Raw genomic sequence first — 15,845 nt, 5'->3', positions numbered from 1 at the left:
GTAAAATGCATAAATATGCAATTTTTATTTCAATTTAATTTATTAATAATCTTCTCTATGATATTCCTCACCACGGTGATTCAACCCCTCAAAACTTTCATGAGTGTACAATATCCCTACAACATGAAAGAAAAGTAGTGTCATTAACTTCATTTTACATTTTAGAAACTCAGGAACAGAAAGATTATGAGACCTGCCTAAATTTACATGTCTGTGGCAGAACCAGGAACTGGACTCAGACCTCCCGAGTTCTTGTCCAGTGCTTTTAATCACAAAACTATCCTCCTCTTTTGCCTATGAGTAAGGTTGCAAATCTGTCACAGAGGTCACGGATTCCGTGACTTTCCAGGACCACCATGCGCCTCCCTCCCCTCTGGCCCAGAGCACCAGCGGCAGTCCCAGGCTGCCGTCCCCGCCTCAGAGTGCCCAAGCCGCCGTCCCCGCCCCAGAGTACCCAAGATTTAGTCAGGGGTATATAGTACAAGTCATGGACAGGTCATGGGCTGTGAATTTTTGCTTACTGCCCATGACCTGTCCATGACTTTTACTAACAATACCTATGACTGAATCTTAGTCTTACCTATGAGAAATAAATACACTGAAATTAATGGGGATCCTTATCAGAAGTGTGGATCAGTACTGAACTGATCCAAGGGGGAAAAAACTTCTATGCATAACATTCATGGACCATTTGGGCTCAAGTGTTTTCACATGGATTTCACAAGAGCTTTCATTGTGTGGGGAGGGTGAGACAGCTGTGGCTGAATATGTCTTAAAAAGAAAAGGAGTATTTGTGGCACCTTAGAGACTAACCAATTTATTTGAGCATAAGCTTTCGTGAGCTACAGCTCACTTCATCGGATGCATTTGCATCTGATGAAGTGAGCTGTAGCTCACGAAAGCTTATGCTCAAATAAATTGGTTAGTCTCTAAGGTGCCACAAATACTCCTTTTCTTTTTGCGAATACAGACTAACACGGCTGCTACTCTGAAACCTGAATATGTCTTAGTTATCTAAACCTTTCTAGCTATATTGTAAGACAGGCAGGCATCACCACTGGAAGAATGGGAAAGTGTGAATAAATATTAAATTTAAAAATAAAGGGAAAAAAAAAACTTACTTGAGATGAATATGAAAAAAGTGTAAGTTTTATAGGATGGCCAGAGAGTTAGTCAACCTTTAGGGCCTGAGGAAATAAATAAGGATAAAACCAAAGGAGGCCTCAGTCTCCCTCTCACTGGGTGAATATGCACATCAGCTTTCCGTGGGGGGGGTGGGGGGGAAGGTTAAATACCATTAAACAAAAGCCTACTAAGATGATGCAGAAATGGGCTATTCAAAACAATTGTGCATACATATAGTTTTCTATATGCAACTCTGCAAGGTCAAAGACCCAGAAGGGAACCTTGCTTATAAGTAATTGTTTGTTTGTCACGGGTCTCTTTTCTCCCATCCTAGAAGAGACTGACAATGGTAATTACTTCATCTACCAGAAAGGAAAATATCCATCAAGGATAAGTACTAGCCAACCAACTTCCTGTCAGAAAACTTCAAAAGTAAGAAACAAGTGCATTAAAGCTCTCTCAATAAGCAGCATGTCTTAAAGGGGAAGAAAAACTACTTTAACCAACAGAGTTATCACCCTTGTTTTATGACTCTCTCATTCTATCAGAGACAATAGGGACTGACAAGTGATGTAGCAAGCAGGGTACCAAAGGAGGAAAAACTTTAATGTGTCACTTGAAACATTTTCCAGCTAAATTAAGTTCTTGGAACTTGACAGGTCCAACTGGTAAAGCTGGATAAATGCACATCCAGAAGACAAAGTGGCCACCTTGTCAATTTGAATGACCGGTGCCCCACATCAAGAAGTTATTATGCTCCTGTCAAAGTGACATTTAATACATTTAGGATGGGGGTGTTTGGCCAAATGATGTAGCAAAAAATAATTTTTTTTTAATCTACTTAGGTGCCTGTAAGACCACTGTGTTGCTGCAACAATCAAAATATAAAATAATATTTTAACTCCCTGACACTCTTTGTGGGTCAGATAAAACTTCAGGGCATGCTTTATGTAGAAGAGATACGGACTGCTCTTTCCTAAGAAAAGGGCTCAGAGCACTAAGAAGTCAAGTCAAAAGATTTGTTATGTGGAAATAAGAATTAACCTTCAGAAGAAATTTCAGGGAAGTGGAAAATACATACTACAATGATAAGCACAGGGCAGTCAAGTAAAAACTGCCCTGTCCTTTAAAAATTAGGGGCTAAAGAGAGGTAATCAAGAAATCTCTGTGGAAAAGTGGCTATAACAAAAAGGGCTACAAGACCTTAAAATATCTTGTACTGAATAAGTCCTTAATGATTTATAAGAGACAGATTTAGAATCCAAATCACTCTACCTCTTGCTCGTAAGACAATACTTTAAGAGTTATACATGTTATGTTTTTAAGATATTTTTCAGTGTCTTAGGATTCTGGACAAGGCTTTTTCTCAGCCCAACTTAAAGAATTTTTCCATACTTCAGTTCAATGGCTCCTAGCTTTTTCAGCCAACAGTCTCAACTAAATCATGCTTCCTACAATAGCCCTGAAAACGTGTATTCTAATACAGTGATAACTCCTAAGTGCATTTTTCCAAATCTTTTCTGAGGACTTTGTAAATTTGAGAGAGTACAAGTAAGATCTTAATATCTAACTGCTGGCACAGGGCCTCTCCTGGAAGTAAATGCAGAGGAGAAAGCTGAAAAATAATGAACTGATTACAGTAGCACTCACACTATTGACAAAAGAAATTTTTCACACATACGCGTGTTGTTGTAAACTTAACACAGAGTAGATCAATCATTAGTGCATATAAATCTCATATAAATTTGTCTACATAGTTCGTTAGTGCACATCAGCATGTTGCACACCAACTGGCTACATGGATCCTTCTGGCGTACAAAGTTCCTTAATGCGCATTGATGTAGCCCTGTTTGAAACAAGCAATCATCAATGCACATTAGGGAACTTTTAGTGTGTTCCAGAAGATTCCACATGGCCAGTTAGTGTTCAACACACTGGCACGCACAGGAATTTATACCCCAGCTGGTGCACACTAACACACTATATAGACAAGCTCACAGAGTCTATAAGTCAAATGCTTTTGTTACCAAAGAGCATTTCACATAAGAAAGCAGAGCTCCTGATAAGCAATAGTTCAAAATGACCACACTCTTATCCAAGAGACCCCAGAAACATTTTTATTTACTCTGACTGTAAGATGTAACTAATTTCTTAACCAAAAACAGTGCAGAAATCAACAACTCATCCAATAGATTCTGGAGAACTGAAATTGCAAATTGCAGGTGGGTACGCTGAGGGAAACGGTATTTTGCTTCTATCAGGATAGATTATGCATGGAAATAGGCCTACTGTTTAAGAGTTTTAAGAAAGGATCTATGAAGAATGGTAAATATACACAGAACATTCTTGACAGTAAGGTTTTAATACAAATTAACAAAAGCAAAGTGGAATCTCACTCCTTATACCCTTCTACTTCTACGTAATAGCATACAAAAATACGTTGCCCACCTCTTGAAATTCCCTGCAACACTTATAGATAGTAGGGAAGGATTGAGAATGATGTTTCAGTCCTAACTCTGAATCTCTGATTTTGTTTGTCTTTGTTGTAACCCATAACCTTACTGTTATTTGAATACAAGTTAGTCTTGTTAGCAAAGTTCCTTGCAGTACTAAGAAGAAGTTTTTGCACATTACAGACATCAATCCCAAATTTCTCAGATTCTTAAACACTTATAAAAATCTTAATTTGTCAAGGAAAAGTCAGTTGAATGTAAATTACCAACAGGTGAGCACATCAAACCATGTATTTGGCCATTACATCTGATTAGAAACCAAAAGGTAATGCAAGACTGCTCATTAGGACCTGGCAGAGATTGTGACTTGTTAGAATTTAAATTATACACAACCTATAGCAGAAAAAGTAAAAACTATACAGTAAATTTTAAAAAGAGTAACAGGCAGCCATGATTAACTCTATATTCATATGGCAAAAATTTAATTACAAAGGATAAAACTCAGCTTCCTTAATTTACTAGATAATTTACAAGTAATTTCCTTATATGGCTGGAGAGAAAGCACTTATGCATCCTTTGAAGCTGAAAGATAAATTGGCTTTGAAACAGAAATCACTGTTATTAACTGCAGTCATAAAAGCTTAGCACCAGCAGTTATTACAAGTTCCCTTTTATATGGAAGATATTGCATTCTGTCATTGAGAAGTCAGAAAAGGTGTTTGTTCACGCTACATAAATTAACAATGTACCTTTATGGGAAGAGAAAAGAAACGAACTAGAAGACAAATAGGGCTTTTAACTCTTTTGGAAATGCTTAAAATGACATAAGATTATTACTGATGCTTCAGTTTGCATGTTCTAGATAAGTATTAATTCAAACCCATTTGTCAATATACTCAGAGATCAGATGTAAGTGCGCTAAAAGTGTGAAATACTAAATATATTTTGGCTAACAGCCTTAATTGCTTTAGTGCCAATTCTCATCTTATGCTACTAAAGAATAATTTTGCTCATAAAATCCAGACAAAGCTTGGGATTTTTCATATTTCTGAAAGGATCTAAATTTCAGTTCAATTAAAAAATTGCATATCCAGATGCTCATTATACAATGGGTGAACTCAAAGTTCCAATATTTTGAAAGTTATTTTGATTTCAGAAATATTCCTTAAAAAAAAAATTAGGAATTTTCTGGAAACAGCAGACTTTCAGACCAGCAAACCTTTCCAAGGGTGCCTACTGCACAAAGGTAAATTGTAATCACAGCTATAATAGAAAAAAGAAAAGGAGTACTTGCGGCACCTTAGAGACTAAAATTTATTAGAGCATAAGCTTTCTAATAAATTTGTTAGTCTCTAAGGTGCCACAAGTACTCCTTTTCTTTTTGCGAATACAGACTAACACGGCTGCTACTATGAAAGCTATAATAGACTGTTTTTATGGGTCAGATCAACACTTAAAGAGCTCATTTTGTTCTTTTAAAATATTTCACTCGTTCAGTTTACTCTTTGCAATATCAAAAATATACCAGGTGTATATTTATCCACTTATTTTTAACTGAAAAAGGGCAACCTAGCATATTCAAACCACTTTAAGAGCCAGTAAAAAGCTCTAACGTAAGACACTTGCAAATAAACTCAGGCTTTGTCTACACCAGTGGTTCCCAAACTAGGGGCGCCGCATGTTCGGGAAAAGCACCTGGCGGGCCGGGCCGGTTTGTTTACCTGCCTCATGCACAGGTTCAGCCAATCACAGCTCCCACTGGCCACGGTTCACCGCTCCAGGCCAATAGGGGCTGCGGGAAGCAGCGCAGGCTGACATTTGCTGGCCGCCCTTCCTGCAGCCCCCATTGGCCTGGTGCGGCAAACCGTGGCTAGCGGTAGCCGCGATTGGCCGAACCTGCGGACGCGGCAGATAAACAAACCGGCCCGGCCCGCCAGGGGCTTTCCCTGAACAAGTGGCACCCCTAGTTTGGGAACCACTGGTCTACACTACCACTTTTGTCGGTCAGGGGTGTGAAAAAAACCACACCTCCTGACCGACCTAAGTTTCACTGGCAAAAGTGCTGGTGTGGACGCGCTATGTCAGCATGAGAGGCTCTCCTGCTGACATAGCCAACGCCGCTTATTGGGGGTGGTTTAATTATGCCAGCAGAAGAGCTCTCTCTCTCCAGCTAACAAAGAGCAGCTACACAGGAGACATTACAGCTGTGCTGTTTTAAAGTCCGTAGTGTAGACATAGCTTCACATTCACCAGCTGCTGAGGATTTAGACAGTAGGTAATACACAGTGATTAGAATGTGATACCAAGTAATTAGTATGGTTAAATGCCTAGATTACTGGAACCCAATCTTGAGCCAGTATACACTAACCTTTCTTTAATTTTTAAAAAGGAGCACACTACAATACAAAAAGTTGGAGCAGGGTTATTTCTTCTAGCACCTGACCCAACATGTACAGAGGGTTTTTTTTTTTTTTTTTTCTTTTAAAAAGCTGGGTAGCATTTAACAGTCACTGTAATACAACATCTGGAATTCTTTAGGTTAGCATGAGAAAGATAAGTTTATGACAGAATTCATATTGGCAGAAACCATGGCGTCACCTTGCCCTGATTATCTGAGCTCCATTTGCTCTCTGTCCACTCTGAGTCTTTGTTCCCAGCAGCAATCTGAAGAGCAGTCAGTTCACACCTGCCTTCCCTCTGTCTTCAGCTCAAGAGTCAGTTTTTTGGGGAAGTAGAAGTAAGATGTCATATAAACTGCTTCAGTCTATGTTCTCATTTAGATGATTGTGCTTTATTCAAATGCACTGGATTCATGTAATTTTGAGTAATTTGTTTTACACTAAAATGTATTAAAATATACTGTTCTTAACTATAGATCCATAGGATATTGTGTAGGTCTTGGTAAGAAAGTGTCATATACCATGATGTGTAAACCATAACTATAATGTCCATTGGAATGGAATAAAGGAAAATAACTATCGCCACGTTTCAGCAAAGAACAAAAATATATTAAACAGGATTAGCTAACGTCTTCTATAAGTGATGGATTTCAGCTATCATTTACTAGAGAAATCTGATACTTAAGAAATCTTCCAATAAGGAAGGGAACAGCATCACTGCCTTACATGAAAGAAGCTTTTTAGACTTAGTAGGACACATTTATTCCTTGAAATATACTCTTACTTGAAAACAGTTAACACACCATCTTTACACTACTATATGACTAAGTATCTATACAACATAGGAAAGTTACTTTCTAGCACTACACTAAATGGTCCTCAGAATACATAATCATGACAAGTATGGACAAAAATGCAGTTTATTGATATTCATTAATTTCTCAACACTGAAAAGATTAATATATTGTGTCTGAGGACATTTCTGCAGCATTTTAAAGGAGAATGACTTAAAATCATCTGGAACTGATTTAAGTTTCCATGATAGGTCTAAAGATTTGGATACTTAATTTAATTTCCTGCAGATTTTATGAGAAGCTAGCAAACATCTATTTTTAGAAATACACGTGTGCTTTCACAAAGAGATTATGTATATTAAGAGATTGTTAGCCACTTCTAATTTCACCACTTTCAACCATAGTTAGATTAACATTGGCTGGTATTAAATGCTAGATCATCAACAGTTTCACTTCTAGATCATGAGCTGTTTTTATACTAAATCACTTCAAGACCGCCTACTTTCTGTAGCTGAGGTCAAATGTGAGAAGTGCTATATTTACTGTGTGACTCATGAAGCCCAAAGTGAACCTTCTATTGTTTATACAAAATACAGTCACCAAATAATCATGAATTGTTCAAGCTAGCCATAAGATGTATTTATCTGTTTTTCTGACAGAATTTTACATCTGGAATTTATAAGCCACACTCTTAAGTATCATATGGGTATTTTTATAAACTGGTTTCTATTTTTCTTTAAGCTTCTATTACAAAAATATGACTGATATTTTACTGACGCAGGTTAACACAAGAGCTAGAAAATAATGAAAAAGTTAGTTGAATCAATAAATACTACGTAACGGTTTGAACATGGAAGTTCTGACATAAAAATTAGTACCCTTGTTTTAAAAATACAGCCCTTCAGTAATATATACCGAAGACCGACCATACCAAATTGCTGTGTTGTATTCACAATATGAAACCTATTTTTACATTTCATATGAATCAATTTATAGATTTCAAAATACTAATTTTTATTATAATGCAGGCAAATTGTGAAGGAAAACCATAAATATAATGTCAAATTAAGGCCAGGATCATAAGAACAAAATGCTGTTTTTGAGGTAAAAAGATAATTAATAAAAGAAATAAGTAGCAGGAAATGTTCAGTAACTGAAGCACCAAAGCAAAATGTTCAGCACGGAACATTCAGTATAGAGCAGAACAAAAGGATGAGGGCAACTTATTTATCCTTCAAAGAGGTAAGGGTGGGGGCAGGGAGAGAAGTGTGAGAATTTGTCACAGGCATAAGAATGTTTCTTAGCTATCACTGGTCTGAGATGAGGAATTGGAAAAGTTTAGTGGTTGGGAAGAATCTGTATTGCTCTATAGTATTTCTGGTCTTGACAGGTTGAGAGATAATCAACCTTAAAAATCACAATTATTTCCAAATACCATATTGATTAACTACCCTCCTACCCTCTCAAAGTAGTCAATGGATGATATGATTTTAGCAACCAGTATCAAACAGACATTACAATATGCGTGTAAGCACACTGGGGAAGAAATATGTAATTTTATGATTTTTATACAAAAGCTAACACAATGTACACCAATCCTGATAATGGCCTCTCGATGCTACCAAACCACAACACAAATATTGCAATTAAAATGGCCGTGTCCTTTTTCATCTTCAATTCACTTAAACCATGAAGTTAAAAGTTTTAAGCTAATATTTATTTCTTATGGACTTTAATCACATCTGAAGGATTTCTACATCTTTTATATACTGAATGACTCAGGATTCAAGGCTCTATGAACTGAACCATTAACATAGTCCTACCTAGAACATTGCCTGAAGGCACTTCTTCTAGATCCTCCAGTCCTCTTCCCATCAGCAAATAGAGACTCTCTAATGTACAGCAAGCCATGTGAGGTACTGATGGCAGATCATCTGCAGCAGAACAACCTGACGGTAACTAGGTAGAGAGAAAAATAATCAATGCTGGATATTTAGGTCTAAGTAACTGCTATTAACTTGGTTCTGAAGTGACTCTAGAACTCCAGAACTGAAAACAAACACACACCTACAGCATTTTTAGTTTAACAAAGTTATCTGTCAGAAGAAATTCTGATAAAATAATTTGATTAACACTGATTTCTAAATCAAAACTTGTGGGGAAACAGGGTTCATACAGGAAACCCATGAAAAATTACTGTTAGAATGACAGTCGCAAGAGTATAATGTGATTTGTTACTTTTATTAATTTTTATCTCAGAACATTTTATTTTAAGGTTAATACAAATATTTTCAAAAGTAAAAAATTAGCTTTTATGAACACAGTTCCAAAATACCAAAAGCCAAAATTTATCGCAATTCATTAACTAGTATTTTCCCCCGCAAAGGGAAACATTTCCTTCCTAATCATTTTCTTGAGATCTTCTAATGGTCTAGATATTGGAGTTAGCAGTGGATACAGTACTCAAACTATTTTGACAACTAAATTTTAACTCTAAATATATGTAACGAGATTGTTGGCTCAACACAGTCAGCTGAAACTTCAAAAACAGTCAAAAAACACCTTCACAGCAACATACTTGCAACATGATATTAGACTATAAGGATATAGAAGGTCTCAGAGTAATGGAGTCTGGACTCAAGTATCAGGGGGTAGCAGTGTTAGTCCGTATCCACAAAAACAACAAGGAGTCCGGTGGCACCTTAAAGACCAACAGATTTATTTGAGCATAAGCTTTTGTGGGTAAAAACCCCACTTCTTCAGATGCATGGAGTGAAAATTACAGATGAAGACAAATATACTGGCACATGAAGAGAGTTGCCTCACAAGTGGAGAACCAGTGTTGACAGGGCCAATTCGATCAGGGTGGATGTAGTCCACTCCCAATAATAGATAAGGAGGTGTCAATTCCAGGAGACACAAAGCTGCTTTTGTAATGAGCCAGCCACTCCCAGTCCCTAGTCAAGCCCAAATTCATTCAATTTGCAAATGAATTTTAGTTCTGCTGTTTTGAAAATTTAACACCATTAATTTGGACTTGAATAGGGTATGAAGAAGTGGGGGTTTTACCCATGAAAGCTTATGCTCAAATAAATCTGTTAGTCTTTAAGGTACCACCGGACTCCTCGGAGTCTGGACTGGATTAGAAGACAAAAGTTACCAAATAAGAAAAGTTTCACATTTTGTCTTCAATCTTGTGACAGTCCAGGTAGTATTTATGACATAGAAGGGAAGGATTAGTGTTAACACTGCACTGCAAGATGTCCACAGAAGCCAAATTTTCAAGTGACCTCTAATTTTGAGTGTCTAACTTCAGTCATGTAAAGCCTGTGTTTTGTAAGTCCAGAGCACTAACAATTCCAACTTTAACTAAAGTCAGTATGAGTTTCAAAAGCTCAGCACTTCTGAAAATTAGGCCATAGCTGTCTGGAGTTGAACCACCAAAATTAGCTGTCACTTTTGAAAATTCAGGCCTAATTCTATAATGCATTAAAGCATGAAATGAAGCTCAAGTAGTTACATTAAATATCGAAAATGATGTGTCCACGTTCTCTGTTCTAGAAGAGACCATTGATCTAGTAGACTGATCTCAAAGATTTTAGTATTTCCTTTCCACTAATGCAGTAAGCCTCGGAGGAATTTTATCCAATTAGGTAAAATAGACTTGGCAGAGCCCTTGTGCAGAATGAATATACTTTCTGACATTTACAGTCTTGAACCTTCCTAAGATAAATCATGCTCTAGTAATGTACAAACATTCCTGGCTTCCTAAGTCTTACTTGGACAGGACAAAATAGGGTAAAAGGCTTTGTCATGCCTGAAATACAAGGAATTGACCTTTGGTGAGAGTGTGGAAGAATCCTGGCACTACCTTATCCAAAGTAAAAAATACGATTGCAGCACAGGAATTAAAGTTCACTAGCTTGTCTAGCTGAGCAGACATCTATTAGAAACAAAACTGACAAATCAACTGGGCTTTCTTCCAGAGTTTCAAAGCCTCTCGGAATGCCTTCTAAGGAACATATCATCATGCTCCCTGCTAGGAGATGGGGAAATGCTAATGAGCAAACAGGGTGGAGGGTGAGAGGAAATGGAGCACAGTTTGGCTTTGAAAGGTGAAGAGCTGGAAGGAATACAAGAAAGAATGCAAGTGTGGGAGACTCCTCTAGTTTCCTCCCAATGAACATCTATGCCACTGAAGGAGGATCACAGCACTGATGATCTGAAAGCCAATCATACCTCCCTCAAAGGCAGCTTAGTCAGATGCACATTATTGGATATCCAAACCCAAAAGGTGATCCTCTTAAAAAAAGATCTTAGATGTTTTTGAAAAAGCAACAATAAAACCAATTTGGCATAATTTAACAGAAAAAGGAATTTAGAAACATCACAGTAACCTTCATTATACTTACTTAGTATATGCACTAACTTAAAATCTCCTGCTACAGCATCCAAAAAAAAAAATCCTCCAACAGATGCTACCCATTACAGAGTAGTTATTTTATTTATTCTGCATTCAAAACTTAGGTCAGTTCTTCTGTCTGTGCTTGTGTGTCACAATCCAATTATAAAATATGAATTTGCATACCGAAATATTGATTCTAGCAATTCACTGAAGCCAACAGTAAATAAATATGTTTTAAGTAAATTCTGTGTATGTGCAAGTGTGTGTTCTGTATGACATCTACATCAAATTCTATTTTTACCTTTCCGAATTTCATATTAAATTCAACCAAAATTTACTGAAATGTATGCATTTATCAGAAACCTTTATGCATTTATCTAAAAGGCACAGCACTGCACAAAACTGAGCACCCTTCACTGGCCTGAAATTAAACCAAGATACTTTGTGCACATTAAGTTTTAAATTAGTCAGCTGTCCCTTCCTCCTCATAAAGGTGACCTGCAAAGAAAAAAGATCTTTATAAAGCAGAGAAAGTTCAGAATATTCACCTCCCACACAACTTTTTTCTTCCTGCTTATATTTTACATTAGAAATTCAAGTTCTGTCTAGCTTGAAAGACTCCGAGATGACTGCAGAACTAGTGAACTAAATGACCTTACCAAAAATCAAAAGAGTGGAAGTTGAGTAACCGAGAAAAGAATTTTTAGCCAGAGCAAAACTAGACATGATGAGAAGTGAATTGTCTGATATTCCTAAAGGTAAAAAACATCGAAAATGAAAACTTTACACAAAAATTTTCAGGTTCTCTTCATCATTATGAAGCAGCTAAAAAAGGCACAGGCTCAAATTCTTTGAAAACCTTTGCAGGTCATCTTTAAGCTACCCTATTGGCTTAGTTCTAACATCTGGAAAAGGCTAACTGTTATAGTTATCACGCTAAGGTTTATCATCTCATTTTTTCCAGTAAAATCAAAGGGTGATCCATTATGAATTGATGAGCTCAAATTAAAAAAAATAAAAATAAAAAAATCACAGCTGTAGATCTTTGTGGAATAACTACATAAACCCTACCCTAGAGCATAGTCTGTCTCTCTCATAAGAACAAGGACCCAATCACATATCCATAAAAAGGTATCTCTTACATACTAGGCAAAATCCCATCTTTCATAGAAGAACGTTCAGAAATCCTGATTTAAAACCTCCAAAACTTAAGTGATAGCAATGAGTTGGCAGTTAGACAACATACAACATTCAGATGCAAGCCAATTGATTAAAATAGTCACATTATTACAAAAGTCACATGAAAAAATAGCTAATATAACACACACAAAAAATGCATAGATTTTTATATACACTCTTAAAACAGGATACACGACATACAAAATCACCAATATTTACTTTATTAAATTTCCACTCACAGCTAAAATGCAGGTGAGACTGATAGCCCCTCATTTTACAAGCTATGATTAGGCACATAATGCTTTTGTTATAATAAAAAATAGTAAGTAAAATTTTGGTAATTAGTTTCCCAACTCACTTTGACATTTCTGAAAAAAATTACCTGAAATTATTAATTGGCAAATAGCATTTAAAAAGCTGTTTACGTTATCAATGTTGTGAAACAATCCCGAACTATGTTAACTTTTTACTATCACCTCTTACCTTGTTCAAAGATTCAGCAGGATCATATTTTGGTCCCAGAACGAAGATCTTTTGCCCTCTTCGCACCACACCACTAAACACTCTAGCAAAAGCAATGAAAGACTCTTTGTTTGCTTCTTTTTTCACAGTTTTAGGGGCCATGCTCTCTGTCTGATTAGTGAGCTCCTGCTCATCACCTAATCAAAGTTAAAGAATAATGAAATGTAAAAACAGTTTCTGTAGCATCTTGAGAAAAAAATAATGAATCAAAGCATCCAGTCACTTGTGAAGTAATATTAGAAGAAAGCAAGAAACTGCTGTTGTGACTCAAGAGTCAGGCCTTATCCACACATTTTTTGTACTGGTATAACCATTTAGGTTAGGGGCAAGATTTTTGTATCAGAATAGTTTTAGCAGTATAACCCCTGTGGTGGGAAGAGTTATATTAGGATAAAGGTGCCTAACACTAACATAGCTTATTCCCCTCCAACATAGGAATCTCTATCCAGGTATGAAGCACCTTTATACTGCAATAACTGCACCCACACCGGGGTGTGTGTGTGTGTGTGTGTGTGTGTGTACTGGGCATGAAGGCATACAATGTGTGTGTAGAGAAGCCCTCAGACAAAGCATTACTAACAACCACGGAGCCAAATGTCCCTACCAGATGTTCTTTTAAATAGACAAATTAAATGCTTTTAGGAGGTAAAGGAGATTGGTGGAGACAGTCTGTAAGTAACACCACTACCATTAGGGATTAACCTTTTCAATTATTTAAAAGTCCATCATGCATACTTAACAAGCTATATACATATAACCACACTCACGTTAAAGATAATAGTGATCTACTAATTTGATTGGTTATTTGCTCCAACCCCTCCCACTCCTTCCCTTACGCTCTTCTTCACCTCAGCCTCACTCCACCTGGCCTCGAGGCTCCTCTCTTTCTTTCCCTCCCTTTTCATCCTTGCCCTACCCTCTTATCCACCTCCCTTGTCTTTCCATCTAGTTAATCCCACATCTGGAACATTTAAAAAAATGAAACAAATACCTAATATGGTATCTGCAAACATCATTCTGTTTGAGTATTTATCCCTTTGTCTTGTCTATTTAGACTGTAAACTCTTTGGGGAGGTAGTCTTTCCAATTCTATGTTTGTACAATGCATACCCAGCACAATCAGGTCCTGTTCTCAGCTGATCCCCAAGCACTACTATAATAAAAGCAGAGTATTTCCCCATGAGAAAAAATGGACGACAAAACACAGTCCTGAGAAATACTGTACCTTTTGTCTCAGTCTTCACAGTCAATTCAGATTCATTTCCAGAAAGGGCCTGTTCTGGTAGCTCTTGTCCTTGACTGGCTATCAATTTTTCTGTATGTCTTCGTTTTGCAAGCTCACGTCTTTGAGCAATTTCTTCTTGTGTTAAAGGCCTATATTCCATTTAAAATCATTAACATTTGGAAATACCATTCATTTTCCAATAAATACAAAGTAACTGAAATATTATGTCAGAGACAAAACTGAACTTAAATTTCCCAAAAAATTTCAAGGTTTGTTAGTGAAGTATTTCCGGCAGTTTAAGGCAGTAATAAAATATCCCACTCTTCTGCTACATCCAGGAGGAATCTATTATGCTACGTTTCTGTTGATACTTGTGGTGTTAAAACAAACCCATCACATGTGTAATTGTTTGAGAATTATCACTCTTTTGGTGAACAGTGACTTGATAACAGAAAATGATAACTAGAATCACAAGCTAGTATGCTACACTAATAGCGGAGAATAAAACGGAGTAAGTGTGCAGTTTAGAAATATTTATATCACACCAACTTCGAACACATTGCAAAAACATTTACCATCAGTGAATACATTCATTTTAGATTACTTGTACTATTTTTGGCATTTAAATTTATTTCTCTAAGCCAATATTGGAAGCTACCCAGAGCAGAGAAAAGATTTTGTTTGGTTTACCTGCTCTCTAAGCTGGTTAGTATCTACCCTAAATAGCATGTGAAATCATTTACTTTAATGAGCTGAACAGGAAACAGTGAAGGAACAGCTTCAAAAAAAATTCCTAACAAATACTCAGAGCGAAATCCTGGCTTCACTGAAGTCAACGGCAGTTTTGCCAACGACATCAATGGAACCAGGATTTTACTTCCTGTATTTACATTTCCTTCATACACCAATTCACTGGATACTTCTACCTTACACTAATCAAAATTAATTCCTATCCAAAATAACTGCATCTTATCTGTCTTGTGGAGCAAAGGAATTGTGTTTAAAAAGCCAAAGAGAATTGTAATATTCCCTTTCCTTAAAAACAAAACACAAAAAACCCCACCAACCTATACTTCAAACAAAAACAAAATGTATTAAGTCACAAGCAGAATGACCAGGGGAAAAAAAACAAAAAAAACAAAAAAAACTAGATTTAAAGAACTTAACCACAAGATTAGTTAGCCCTGAGGGAACCTTAACTTTATAATTTTTTATTTTCCTTAGCAGCATAATTCCTTCCAAAAGGTAATATAGGTAGAATTGTTTCTAAATACAATAATAAAATTTCTCAGACATTTTCATTGCATGTCAATGGCTTATTTTAAATTTACTTTTAAATTATCTGTGCATTTTTCTAAATCTGGCCATAAATAAAACTTGTGATATGAGGCACTCAAATATGTGGAGGCCATATAATCACTTAATTTCAGTCCAGCCACAGTCGCTCCCAGAATACCTTCCATTAGCTTCCCCTCTGTGATGGCTCATCTGGGAGTGTACCTGTGATCTGTTTCATGAACACTGTTTCCAAGTGACAGGTCTCTGCCTGAATCTTCCAGAGAGTGGAACTCTGCAGTTCGTTAGGCTATAACCATCCCTATTCCCACTGTACCACCAGAGTTACAGGGTAAGTGGTGATGCATCCGATGAAGTGAGCTGTAGCTCACGAAAGCTTATGTTCAAATAAATTTGTTAGTCTCTAAGGTGCCACAAGTACTCCTTTTCTTTTATACCTCCCTGTAA

General features: G+C 36.7%; 1 protein-coding gene across 4 annotated transcripts in view; it reads right to left on the bottom strand.

Annotated features, from left to right (window-relative positions):
- Positions 1 to 15,845, bottom strand: part of EFL1 (elongation factor like GTPase 1) — a 158,799-nt gene that overhangs the window by 98,493 nt on the left and 44,461 nt on the right. For all 4 annotated transcript variants that reach the window (XM_038420081.2, XM_038420080.2, XM_038420082.2 and 1 more), the window contains 3 exons: positions 14,103 to 14,251; positions 12,839 to 13,014; positions 8,595 to 8,730 (listed from right to left, as the gene is read on the bottom strand). In XM_038420081.2, the coding sequence (XP_038276009.1) occupies positions 8,595 to 8,730; positions 12,839 to 13,014; positions 14,103 to 14,251 (461 nt within the window). The remainder of the gene's footprint in view (positions 1 to 8,594; positions 8,731 to 12,838; positions 13,015 to 14,102; positions 14,252 to 15,845) is intronic.

The sequence above is a fragment of the Dermochelys coriacea genome, chromosome 10 (genome assembly GCF_009764565.3).
Source record: "Dermochelys coriacea isolate rDerCor1 chromosome 10, rDerCor1.pri.v4, whole genome shotgun sequence".
In the NCBI taxonomy this organism is placed as follows: Eukaryota; Metazoa; Chordata; order Testudines; family Dermochelyidae; genus Dermochelys; species Dermochelys coriacea.
The sequence above is the reverse complement of the archived record's forward strand: the minus strand, read 5'-3'. Positions and strand labels throughout refer to the sequence as shown.